The 14,144-nt window shown below is 44.0% G+C and overlaps 1 protein-coding gene across 1 annotated transcript in view; it reads left to right on the forward strand.

Annotated features, from left to right (window-relative positions):
- The window catches only part of LOC121606453 (tetratricopeptide repeat protein 28-like), a 156,131-nt gene continuing 141,987 nt past the window's right edge, over positions 1 to 14,144 (forward strand). Inside the window, exons 1-2 of the mRNA XM_041936774.1 lie at positions 1 to 140; positions 2,717 to 3,016. Coding sequence (XP_041792708.1) covers positions 111 to 140; positions 2,717 to 3,016 — 330 coding nt within the window. The 5' untranslated portion in view covers positions 1 to 110. The remainder of the gene's footprint in view (positions 141 to 2,716; positions 3,017 to 14,144) is intronic.

Genomic DNA, 14,144 nt, shown 5'->3' on the forward strand with positions numbered 1-14,144 from the left:
GGCAGACTTTTGGACACCTCCGGACGCACAAACAGTCGACAAAAAGCGGAGAAGGAGTGTGATGGGGTGAGAGCGATCACCCGTCTCACGAACCAAAGCAGTCAGACAGGATGGAGAAGCAAGCGCCTCTGAAAGAAAAGGTAAACACGTTAAAAAAAAGTGCTGCTTTGTCCGCTGCCATGCGAGCTGCCATTTTCCGACCTGCTGGCACTTTATTTCCCCGCTGAATAACACTTTTTACCGCGCGTCCTGGACAGGAAATGCCAAATGGCCATTCCTGCGCAAACCTCGTAAAAGACCTCTATCGATTTTCCAGTCATGCATACTGTGCTGTGCTGCACGGTGGACGTGTGGGCTCTCCTGGCGCAGACAATAGCCAACACAAATGTGATTTAAAATGTCAGTGCAAGAGCGCGCAGATTGCAAAATAACCCCCCCACACACACAAAAAAAACTTTTTTTTGTCAATGCATAAACTGCCAAGATCTCACAGTGGCAGTGAGTTTGCGTTTATTGCCATGAACAAATCCTCCTAATTCCCAACAAAACTGGAAGTATGTGCAGTCCAGACTATGTTTGCACGCCTCATGATTAAGTTGGTGGGGTGTCCTCTGTGCAGGCTCTCATTATCTCTCCCTCTCCACCCTTCCTGCCACATACAGCAGGCAGCCCCCCGGTCTGTTGCACCAGCTGACCCTCCTGCAGAATCGCCCTTCTTTCTCTCTGCTGCGGCTGATCAGCTGAAAGCAGCTGCTCGGAGGGTTTGTTTGGAGGGAGGATCTGCGTGCTCTCGGGCTCTGGAAGCACTAATCTATAATAGATGCTCCTGCTGACATTTCTGTGGGAGCAAAAGCCTTTGAATGTCAGCGTGCGTGACTGTGCTGTCAGTTGTGATGTGGAGGTCCCTCTCTCAGTCTGTTTGTGTGTTTCTAACGGTGGGTAGCCTCAAACCCAGGAGTTTGTGCGCAAATCTGCTTTGCTGGTGATGTTGCAGCATAGTTGATCTTTTTAACCCACTGAAGTCCTGCCAGAGTAAAGCAGGAAGTCGATCCTCTCCACGCTGTCGTGTGATGGAAAAGACCATTTACTGGCTATCATGCGGGAAAAGGTGGAAAAGATGAAGGTTGTGAGAAAGCATCTGATTGGTACCGTGCTGTAACTTGATGTTAAATCTACTTGATACCCAAAGCCCTCATGTCTGCTGCTTCTACTCCCCGGGCCTCTGGAAGTAATTACCCAGCCTGCCCTATCCCAGAATTCAGTCTGAGGAGGTGTGGTGAGAAAGAGGTATAATGGAAGCTGGCCCTGAAAACATGCAACCCGAGATGAATTTCATGATTCAGTAACACTCGGCAAACCGTCGCCGTTAAATGGACGTGGCACTCGTCTACTTAATCAATCAGACTGTATTGGTTGGACGCGGTTCCAGTAAGACTTGAGTCAATATGATAATTGCTCTCACATTCAGATGCGCTGCCTGCCAGTCGGTTGAGGAGTGCGACAAGTTGAGTTTGAATGGGAGCAGAAACAGATTCAGTCGCGCGCTAATGCTGATGGCCTCGCTCTCAGGCAGGTATTATCTGAGCGCAGACGCAGATTAATCAGCACAATGAAGATGTCTTTGTTGGGTTGAACACGATTGTTGAGTGTCTGAACTGCTGGATGGAAGAATAACAGCTCATCAACGTCAGAACAGATACTTTAGCTTTATTTTGAACCAACAGGACGTGACAAATAAACTCTTGTTAACTCTGATAAATCAAATGTGCAGACAAATGTGAGATTATTAAATAAACGAAAGTTAAATGATATCACATGTGCTATGCTGATGTGCAGATAAAACAAAGAACAATTCAGTATGACTTGGATTATTTTAAAACCTTGTAATTTTAGGTCATAGCACAACATCCCCCCACAGATAGACTGATGGTTCTTTTAGTCATTGTATTATTAGTATTTCTATTTTATTGGGACTTCCAGTGTTCTTCACATGCTGTCAGCCTCCGTGTGCTTCTCTGTAACTGTGTGATTTTAGATTTGAGCTGAATTAAAGTCAGTAGAGACGTATCAAATGATATGGCTCACGTCTTCCCTGGTTTTTATATTGTTTTTTTTTCACAGCAGACATTAACATTGGCTTTTACATTTACTTTTTTTTTTGCAGTACTTTTACCTGCGTATTGCAATTTTCTGCTGTTTCATAGGCAAATATTGTACTTTTTGCTCCTATGCATTCATTTAAAAGCTTTAACTACTACTTGCTTTGCAGATTTGGATTATTAATACAAAATTCATAAATAAATTCTGTTAAATTATGATGTATTAAACTGTGTAAAGCCATTAAAGTGAGCTCCTATTTCACCAGCTGCAGCATTTAAAGTGATGAACATGTTAATGGATCAATAACTAGAATCCAATAATATAATGTACGTTATTCTGAAATAGGCCTTTCTGCATAATTAGAACTATTACTCTTAATACTTGAAGTATATTTGGATGGTGACACTTTCGTAATTTTACTCAAGTAAAATTTTCAATGCAGTACTTTGTCCTGTGAGTACTTCTACACTGTGGTATTTGTACTTTTCCTTGAGCAGCCACTATACTGTGTATATTCATTTTGTTATTGAGGTTCTTGCTCAAGGGCACTCCTGTCAGTCAAGTGTTGGATCAGACTGATCAGTGCTGTCTTACTCCTCTCTGTCCGTCTCTCCAGTTCTCGATCTTCGGCTCTCGGGCGGCGGGCCGACCTATCCGCTGCGTTTCTGGAGACGGCGGCGTCAGGTATGGCCTCAGCAAAGCAGAGTTCATGGAGAAGGTGCAGCAGAGCAACGAGGCGTGTCAGCGCGGCGACTTCCAGGCGGCTGTTCATTTGTACACTAACGCCTTGCAGGCCGACCCCCAGAACTGCATCCTGTACAGCAACCGCTCGGCAGCGCTCCTCAAGCTGGGGCAACACCAGGCGGCGCTGGATGATGCCGAGAAAGCTTGCGAGCTCAATCCCAAGTGGCCCAAGGTAAGGTTGCCTTGACAGCTTAAACGACGGGTTCGCTAACGCTGCAGAGCCTTTGTGGGACAACGTGAAGGGAAGGGTTTTTACTCTGTGAAGCAGAAATTATTGACTTCTCTCATGTGCACCAACAGAGTGGCATCACCAAAAACTGTAAAGTCAAACATCAGATTTAAATTTGGGGCTCTGATGTTCGAATCATTGCCAGTTTGAATTGTAACTATCAGGATTTAGCTGCATAGATCGAAATTGGGACACGCTGTTTTTATTTATTATAAGAATTTTGCTGTCAAACACGACATTTAGTCAGTGAAGTAGGTAATATTAATAATAGCACTGTAACATATGTACCGCTGCTTTTTTCAGGTGATTTATCTTCAGTTCGAAGTGTTTCACATTCCGCTCACACTTTCACTCCTCGCTTGCATTCTTGTGGCCGCTGATCAATACAAAGTTTTTCTGGGGTCTTGTCTTTGATCTTGTCCGGGCCATGTGGACTAACCCGCGATAGATTTCACATTACTCAGCCGCAGAGATCACGAGGAGACCAATTCCTCTCGGTGATAGAAATGCATTGATTTCAGGATTTAGCGCGGAGAGATACTTTTGTCTTTGGCGAGAGAGAGATTGATGATAATGTGGTAGAGTGGTATTGATGATAATTTGTCGCTACCAATGATGCATCAGCGGCCACCTCTTGTTTGATGTGAGGTCGTGTATCTTTGGATGCTCAGGTAGGTTTCCTCCACCGTGAAGACGCGTCACTGCGGAGAGGACTGTCACTTTTTATTACACAGCTAATGTCGTCGCGTGGTGTATGGACAGTTCAATAGCAAGAGAATGGTAACAGGAATGAATGCCTGTGATACTTACAGTCCGTCAAGCACTTATTGTTCACATTTTAATGAATCTGCAGATGCCGCCCAGCTGTTTTAGTACACATTTATATGTTTTTGCCACGGGTGATACAAAAGAAATGAAAGAAGAGAGAGAGAGAAGTAAAACTCTCATTGATGAATGCCTGTCATCCTTTCTGATGGCCGTAGTTCTTTCACATTTTGTTATGAATATACAGTTGCTGTCCAGATGTGTTTCAGTGCAATGCTTTTTCTATGTGATGAGCGCTTCTACAGCTGTGCTGTCCCTCCATGTTGTCGCCTCTCACTTTGCAGCATTAGCATAGAGCACATCTATGGAGAGCCTTCACAACCCGCCGAGGCCAGTGAGACCAAACTGTAATTGAAAATCACTGCCAAAATCATTCTCCTTTCTCCTCTTTATATGCTGTCCAAGTACAATGAATTCTTTGTGGTCTGACTGGGGGATGGTTGGCTTAATCTAGGCTGTGTAGCTCTGCTTATTCTTGGATTTATTGCCTGACAGCTTTGACTGTTGTGCTCAAGTTTGTGTTAGCAGACTGAGTCAATGTATAGCCTGACCCTTGTGTTTTACTTTGCAACAGGAGACAGAGGGATTAATATGTCTGCGGTACTGACAATTATACAGAGGGGTGCATGCTCATGTTTTAAATTAAGTTTCTTCGATCACCACTAGGGGTCAGTCATGTCAAACAGGAAGGCTGGTTCAATGGTTTTGTCTGAGCAGGACAAAAAAAAAGCATCCAAGCCATTTAATTTCAGAGATGTTTTTTTCATGAAGTGGGTTCAAGGAAAGCAAAATGTTCACCATGACTGGCTTTCATCTGAGTGTAGAAATGTGCCTAAACATATATCAGCGCAGCCGGCGTGGAGAATTTCATGGGAGGTGTTTTTTGTACTTGATTAATGTACAGGTGGAGGCCAAGGTCACAACAAATCCATCTTCCTGTTATTTTCTCTGATGTGTCAGAAAAAAACTGGTTCAGTTCAGACTAAACTGGGATCTTCCGATGAGAGTTTGAGCCTTTTAAATCAGAGTGGAAATGAACGAACGGTGATACGTGTTCCAGCTCCTCTGCTCAGCTAGTCGCTGCCTCTGAGAATTGATTAGTAACGGTGGTCTTGACACTTATGGCGTCGGCCTCGGGGAAAGAGAGCTTTGGCGCTGTACCGTCCATCTGCTGCGCCTGGATGTTCGATGAAGGAACGGGGATTAAATCACAGGAGTGTGCTGGCATTCAGATCCTGTGTGAGTACATAATATCATCAATCTTGCCTCCCCGTGACTGCACTTCTGGATTGGCCCGTCAAGCAGTGACAGGCGTGGTTTTGCTGCCCCAAGCATCAGCGAGCAGCCCACCCTCCTGAAGCCCACAGCCAGCCTGTGAAGGAACCCCCTGTCTAATCTGTCAGCTTTCTCTGCTGTAAGTGCCAGAAAACACATTCTGAAAGAAGAAAGAAAATGTGTGGTTTAATGACCCAAGACAGCTTCAGGCCCTTTGTACCTCACCCTCTTACTGAATATAAAAAGCTTAAATGAGAACAAAATAGGGTGTCATTGGACAGACACAGGGCGCACGCTCGTGGGAAACGGGGAGAAAATGTGTCGTGTTTAATCACACTTCTTTTCATGTGCATGATGAATCTTTAAAGGTTCTTCATATGAGATTTTGGGCATTAATATAGCAGCGAGCGCACCTTCGCTTTGTAAAGATATCCTCCCTAAAACATCCAATAAAATGAAGCACATTTTACTGGATGTTTTAGGCAGCTAGCATTAGCAGAATAACTCGCAAACTAATAATTACATTACATTTGTTTCGGTCGAAGAGCTGCTGGTGCTCTGGTGCGACACCTAGTGGCTGGAAATGTCACTGTTTCGGTAGAAAACAGCGTCACTGCAGCAAACTCTGAAACTTTAGCTGAACGTTTTTCTGTGTAAGATTGAAAACACTTTCCTGCGAGGATTTTGTGATTGTGTGCTTTTCAGGCCCACAGGAGTGACTGAGAGGACGGTACCCCTCTCCAGACGCTCCATCTGGTCCCTCCCTCTCCACACGGCTGTTCTGGTGACACGTTAAACAAACAGTCCTCCCCGCCATCACTCCCGTTCTCTTGCGTGAGCACTGACAGGAGAGCTCCCGGGGAACCAGGAGATGACTGGCACCGCGCTGTCAGGGGAAACATCTCTATCATTTGCATATCTTCTGATTATAGGTTATGATGGTGCCTATCAAGGGTATTCTGTCTCCTCGAGCGTTTACGCCAAAGTTGCAGCCTTATCTTCAAAATGATGGTTAAAACCCATCAAGCCTCGTTTCCCAGATGAAGCTCATGTGTTTTTCAGTGCGTACTCTCACTTGCATACGTTTTTTTTCCTTTTCACCAACATAAAAATGTCCGTCTACATCCCAGTGGACGGGCTCTGGGTTTAACTGGGACAATGAGTGTTTGCACTGGAAAAGGTCATGCTGTGTGGAGTGCTGAAAGGAGACTTTAATTACAGCGACAGCATATCCAGTAATTGTGTAAGGATTGGATGCTGACACCCTGATGAGGCATAAAGCTTCTTTTTCCTGCAGTGCTGTGCGACGACACTGGCCGCGTGAATCGCGTGTGTGATTCGAAGACCTCGTGCTTTGCCGCTCTCAGCGGCGCTCTGCTTTTCATGTGGATGAAAACCGCCGGGGCGTAATGCTCCCCTGTTGGTATGACAGTCCGTTAAACCAGCTCTCATCTGATCTCGGTGTGTGCTGAGAATAAAGAACCTGGCTTTTGATCTCATGCGGAGAGTAGTTACAGCTCTTGTGCCTTTCTTCTCGCTTTTATTCGCACCATCTGAAATATTTATCTCATAACGTCTTGGTGATCTGTTCTCTTATTTTGATACATGCTGAATAATGACATGAAAACCTCACAGCGAAGCTACAGTAAGTGGGCTGAAACGAGGCTTTGTACTGCAGAGAACATGAATCAGGTGGTCTGTTTGTTTAATGCACCATGATAGCACTGAGTTCTGCTATAATTTGTGTATTATTTTACATTATTCCCTCTGAAATCAAATGTTTTGCAAAGTTGAAGCTCTCAACCATCCTGCTGAGCAGCTTTTTAGCCATGCTAGCGGTGCACTGTAGCTCTATGTACCGTCTCAACAGCCATGAGATAGATTGCAATGAAATCTGGTGCAGACGTTCATGTTTCCAGGAAATATCCCGCTGGCTTTGGTGATCAGCTGACTTTTCTTAAAGCTGTAATCAGGTCAGAATGTTACATTTGTTCAATTTAGCTGGTATTTTTGGTCGTAGGCCAAACTAATGGCGTTCCCAGCAGCCTCAGCTCTGCTTTGTTTATCATTGTGATCAGCGTCAGCATCTTAGTGTTATCACTGTAACCTTGTTAGCATGCTGACATTAGCATTTAGCTTGAAGCCTCTGTGTCTGCTTGTCCCTGTACTCTCCAGCAGCTGAAAGTTACTGTTTGCAGCACATACATTCCTCACCAGCTACTTGAAAAATGTAAATAAAGATATTGAATATAAATTAATAATCAGAATTAAAAATAAATGCTAAATTCAGAACTGTATATGTATATTGAGGCCACGCTATGTATCAGTGAATATTTATAAAACCCCTTGATGCATATTTATGATTAGCATGATTTGGTTTGATTTGAAAGAGTGCAGCTGACATCAACCTGCATACCTGCCCGCAGTTATGAATAAATAGTTATAAAATATGAATGCCTCGAGTTAGTCATGAGAATACCGATAGACAGCCGAGATTCATTATAATACCGTGCAGAGGAAGTTGCTCAGCACAGAGCATTCTTAAATCAGATGTATTGCTTCTCGCCTCTTCGTGCTTGCAAATGATCGGCTTATGGTGAGAAACGGGGCGCGGGAGCTCATCTGCAACCGCACGTCCTTCACAGGATCCCGCGACACGGACGAGGCCGCCTGTGATTGTAGCCGTCAGGAGTAATTACCGATGACTTTCTGAAGTTTTCATAAGAGCTCAGACTATTTAGAACTGAGTGGCGAGGCCGTCAGAGAGAGGAGAGGTCCACACATCAACTTTTAAAGCACAAATGCATGGCTTGGAAAGAGGAAAATGAATCGAATCTAGATCTTCCCACATTCGGGTGTTAAAAATAGCTGCAGTTCATGATAATGCAACTGTATGTCGAGTGGATTAAACTACCTTTGATTTGATTAAATTGTCTCAGAAGGAGAAAATCAATGCAACTCTGCAGGAGAAAAAAGAAAAAGTGCCTCTTTGCAAGAAGTTGTTTGTTGCTTTATTGGGCTTTTGAACACCCCGGCGGTGTTTTTATGTGCGAGGTTTTATGGATATGCACTTATTATGACAGTATGCTTTCCCCGCTGTCTCTCTTCATGAAGTTGTGTGCTTTGGGTTAGAATAAGGTCTTCCCGCCAGTTTCCCCTCTCCCACCGCTCCGCTGCTGTTTTCCACCGAAGCTCCACAGCTCACCATGGAGAGAGCCGAGTCATGAACCACTAATAAGTGGGTTCCGTTTTGCTTCTACCCAGCCGAGGCTCGAACTAATGAACAAATCAAATGAATGGCATGTAATTATAGGCCAGAGAGAGCGGGACGGACGGAGGGTTGGCGCTAGCGGGCACAAACCTGAAATTATTTGTCTGGAAAATCTGTGAAATAAGCGGGAGCAGTTAAATTCTGTCTTTTTCCTTTCGAAGGCCGTTGTGGCCGAGCTGTGCTGCACATATGTGCGAGCCATGATGGAGGGAAAGTGACCACACACGCACACACACACATACATGAGTCTTCCTTCCTTGGCAGCTGTGTCATTCTTTACGCAGACGAGATGAAACTAATCCTGTGCTGCAGTCTGGTAAGCAGTGCCGGTCTGTATCCACAACAGAGTTTTGCTCCTTTGTGGACACGAGACGCTTTCGCTTGCTTTTGTATCCCGTGTAATAGTTTTCAGTAATGTGCAACATAAATGCATCTGAGCTGCGGCATTGTGATGAATCTGGTGGATGCAATTTGCATCCACAATCTCATCCCCTTCTTTAAGTCTAATAACTCACTCTGAGTAATACATTCAGGCACAACATGTAAATTATTCCAGTAATATGACCGATAGAATTTATATCCTGAACTGTGCAGCTATTTTCAGTCTACTATCTTAGTGCACTGTTGATGTGTTCAGTGTTTTTCCCTTTTTTTCTTACATTTTGGAACGGCGGATTCCAAATCCTGCTTACCCGGGTCGCTGCGATGGTGGCCAAGTGGTTTTCCTCTCTGCCACCCAGGCGCCCCACCAAATTGTAGTGTTTAGTAAAATTTAATCTGCTTTCAAGAAACACCAGGCGCACACACATTAAAAAAAAAGAAAATTGGCCCATCTTTTCTTTTTTTACAGTAACCATAAGCTCTGTACAGTATATGTCTTCGATGCTTTGCCGGATCCCACAGAGTTCACAAAGAATAGGTTTTCAGTGTCGGGTGATGTAATGTGGTTTGACGTGTGTGTGATGACCTCCCTGTCACCCCACTGCTGTCTGTCTCCACGCTGTCCTGAGGGCACGGATGAGTCAGAGCAGGGAGCTGATGTCACCCTGATTATGATCTGCCAGGCCTATCAACACCTACTGGCAGCTCAAGTCATCTTAGACCATCTTCTAACAAATATTGGATCAGAACTGTGTGTGTGTGGGCATTTGTATTCTGGCTAATTCGGTCAGTGCTGAACATTTAGAGTGTGTTAGTTTTTTTTTCTTTGCTATGCCATTTTGCAGATAAGCTGTTCAGAAAATTAAATGCAGCGGCGTCTGTGTCCCAAAAGAAATAAATTGTGTCGAGGCCCAGGTAAGCACCGTAAACAAGAAACTTTCAATCATGTTTGAGAATGTCTGCGCCCTCAGAATGCTTTTTCCCTCCAGATACACCAATTGATTACCAGCTTAATAGCTTTTTGCTTGCTATTACATGGCAAGAAATGTCAAAAGGCAAAGAGAAAGCAAGCTCATTGCCATGCTCGTGGCATACCAGCCTGCCGCTGATAGTGGATCAGCTTTACAAGCCTGAGGAAATGAGGAAAACAATTGCACCCTGCTCCCAGCACATAACCCCTTGGGCTGTACAGATGCTCTGTTTTGTTCTTCCAGGGGTTCACTTCGCTGTCACCCTCATATTGTGCCGGCCCCTCCCACCTGGGAGCTTGGTGGGGCTCGGGCCTCGAGACCTGGATGTCTCCAGAATTAGCACAGCCTGGCTCTGCTGCAGGGAGGAAGCGCTCCACTGGGGAAAGGGGGGTAGAGCAGAGAGCAACCTGCAGGAAGCCCATTAGTATACACTGCATAAGCATCGCAAGATGAATCACAGAGCGGAGTTTTCCTCGCGCTCTGATCAGCTTCCTGAGCCTGTTGTCTTCACCTCTGAACTTTTGGTGACTAGTGCATTCTCATTTTCTCCCGTGTCAGTGCCAGCAGCTGTCAGACGCACACCAACATTACAACGCTGGATTAGAGGAAAGAAAACTCATTCTGCTGATGCGTAATATCACAGACGTATTGTTGTATGTTTCGCCTCTTTAAGGAGGTGCAAGCTTTGGTCTGTGTGTACCTCATGGTGGAAAGCGTTCCTCTCTTAGCTTGTGGTCTGTTTCATACGGCACCTATTCATGATGTAACCTCCTTCCCAGAATGAGTCATATGCCCTGGTTCCTCCCAGAGAAATAAATCGGTAGGGATAAAGGTGCCACTGATTTTGTTTCCAGGTGGCTGTTGAGCATTTTTCCAAAGAAGTGTAGCAGCAGTTTGGGGAAAATCAGCCTCTAATTGGTTCGTACTTGAAATAAATGAAAGAAGTGGGTCTAGACCTGAGTTACCAAAGACCAAACCCTTTTCTTCTCATCCAATCAGCTTCATATGTCTTAACTGAATACGGCTAAAACAGAAGAAATATTGAGCTGTCTTTCGAAGCGACCGCATGATTTATTTATTTTTGCATTGTATTTTTTTGAAGCGGCCTGAAATAAGGCAGGCACCCCTGCAGGCTTGAAACGTGGCTGTAAAAGTTTGCAGTTTTCTCACTGATGGAAAACAGAAGCTGTGGTCGGCTTGAATTCAGCCAGTTAACAGCGAAGTGAAGTTTTAACGAGAGAGAAAAGAAACTTCACAGATGACTTCTGCAGCATAATCATCTCCTCTGCTGTCCAGCTGTAATCTATATTATAAACAGTCACAGTTTTACCAAAACATAGCTAAATACTCAGCTTTGAGGTTGTTGTAGCTCCTTAAAGCCCTGAAGCTCTGCTAGAAATAGCATCTTTACAGTATGGGGAGCCACGTTGCTCCACAGCGCCACTAGTGGTCAAAACTCTGCATGCTCAGTGAAAGATAGCTATAGGGACATATTTCCTCATTACTGCAAATAGAAACAGGCCACACTACTCTGTAAATCACAGTATACTCCAGTGAAAAATGTTAGTGCACATTAATAGAACACATTTGTTCAATAATATGTCACTTAAAATCTGTCACTGTTTCACTCAAAGGCAATCAATTGATGCATCAGCAAAAAAACAGTCCTATTTGTCAGCATTGCTCATGTGGAACCGGAACATGAAATGTAATCAGGCTTTAGTTTAAGTATGACCTAATTTTGCCCATTAAGCAAGAGCTGCATGGTCACAATTCTTCCTTAATTACTGACTGAACTGGCATGTCGTATTTGATTAATGGTAGATGATTTCTAATAAATACTGGACGTTTGGAAGGCAGTCTGGAACAAAGGCCGCAAATATGAACAAGATTATGTTAACTTCTTCTGTGATAATCTCAGATTTTATTTCCTGACACAGAGAGCAGGACCGTTTAATATTCAAATCCAGCCCAGTGAAAGATGGATCTGCTTTTTCTGTGTAAATGTCTTGGTGTGTAATGGCCTCCAGCCTAATCCATTCTTCTAAAGTGCTCCTTCTAGATCTCAGGGCTCGTTTTTAGGCAGCTAAATTACTCACTTGTGTCAGGTTATTACAATTAGCTGTTCGAGTGCCTGCGCTGTTGTGTCTTACCTAGATACTTCCCTCTAATTCGTTCTCTCCGTAATGAGTTTTACAGGGAAATGCACCAGCAACAACAACAGGAGCAGCGAAATGGAAATGCCTGGGGAGATATATGAGCTAAAAAAAACATGGAATGCAGGTGGTGTTTTTATGTGTGCGAAGCTGACAAATGACTTCCATGGTTATGGATACAATCTCAGTATTTGACCAGAGGCTGAGCCGTTCCAGTCAGGCGTTAAAAATCACACACGCGCGTCCTCAAACAGAACTCCAGTGTGTCGTTGTTTTAATGAGCTGGACAATCAGACGTACGCTCAGTCGCCAGAAAAGCATAAATCTCTGTTCAGGAGCTCACTGAAGCATCTTTGGCCCTGATGTTAGCTGGAACGTGTGGCATTGACCTGTAGCTTCTGTGTTGAATCTAAGCAGACATCAGTGCTCTGCTCTCATTTCAGTGCATATTTCATCTGGAGTCATCTCCAAGGTGTTCAATGGGCTTGATATCAGGGGACCCTGGTGGTCGGATCATTAACATCATGTCACTTGAACATTCCTCAAACCGTTCCCGGGTGATTTTCGCACCTTGACAAGGACACAATCTTGCTAAAAGTACCATCATCTCTGGAACATGATGGCCATGAATGGCTGAATTTGATGCAGTCTTACTGCCCTCAAACACTCAAATGTTTGTGCAGGAACGCACAACAAACCCATCGATCCTTGAAGTTTACGCCCTGAGTCTGCCATGATGATACAGGATCAGTCAGACCAGACAATCTTACTGATGTTTCTTAGCAAAGAGAAGTATCCTGCCTGGTCGTCTGCATGCATGAGTGCAGCGCATTGTGCGCTGACTCTAACGACCACCTGACGTCCTCCGCATTCATTCATTCTCCCAGGAGCCTCGTCCCACATGGCAAACGTGTTGAAGTGTCTTGTATTCTGCTCCTTTCACTGTACGTCTTTAAAATTGCTACCTTTGAGAAGCAACTCTGCGATCTCAAACCCGCCCTCCTGGAACCCACAATCATGCCGTTTTCAAAGTCTGTTAGATTATGATTTAAGCCCGTTTTTGTTAACCCATTCACATGCAAAGCAAGTGTGGAACTGGAGTTGCTGTTTTATGCATCTGTTTATGTAGCGATGCATATGTAAATGGTAAGTACCGCTTCTACTGCTTCTTTGCATTTGTATAAGAGCGAGTGTGTCTCAGATAGCAAGGAAAACGTGATGTAGAGTCAGTGCATTTATAGTGCGGCTATTCAATTAATTGATTCAGTCATTAATGTTCACACAGTATCTACTTTCTCTGACCATGACGCCAAGGTTGGCCTCAAAGGGTCACTCAGATTGCAATAAAACTGATTTTCTCACACATTCTTGGTATCTAACGAAGCAGATCCAGGTGCTCGGTTGGCAGGGTGTTCAGTTTATATAGAAATGGCATCAAGAAGGCAGCACAAACAATGCAAATGAACTCACTCTTTACCCACTATCATACAGTGGATCGTTAGACTAACCAGCAGCGCAATCCTCATCACTAACGATTGTCCAGTTGCCCTGGGTAACCACATTCGGACCACTGTCTGTCACCTCATTTGGTCTGGTTGCCCCTACTGGCAACCACTTTTTTGTGCTGAAAAATTCTCTGTCCTCTGTTGTTTGGATATAATTTTCCACTTTGGCAAATAAGAGTGCAATTGTTAAGTCAGAAAGTAAAAAAGGCAAAAGGCAAAAAAGCATAATTGTATAATCCATATCCCCGTTTAACACAAGATGGCAGCTAGTAGCTCCGAATATGAATGCAAAATAAATAAGTAACTAGATGGATAAATAAGAAAAGATGGCTGATGGCAAAACATTTTAATGTTCTTATATACAAAATCTCTATTATCCTCCTCGTTTACTGCAAATCCAGATCCAAAACGGCTCTACAGGAGGTAATTATAATTAACCCTAATAATAATTACCTTGCAAACGAGTAGTCTTAAATTAGAGTGCATAAATTTGTCCATCACATTATATTATGTTGCTTAATTAGAGAGGCTGAGTCACTTATTTTATGTGCACCTGTGAGCGGGAGAACCAAACCGGACCAGACAGCCAATAAACACGACTTAGTGACGCAGTGATGTGGTTATTAGCGATTGTGTCAGTGTTTCTGTTGTCTGACCTGAAGCGCAGATACCACACGTCAGTCACGG

This window comes from Chelmon rostratus, chromosome 5 (assembly GCF_017976325.1).
Source record: "Chelmon rostratus isolate fCheRos1 chromosome 5, fCheRos1.pri, whole genome shotgun sequence".
NCBI lineage: Eukaryota > Metazoa > Chordata > Actinopteri > Chaetodontiformes > Chaetodontidae > Chelmon > Chelmon rostratus.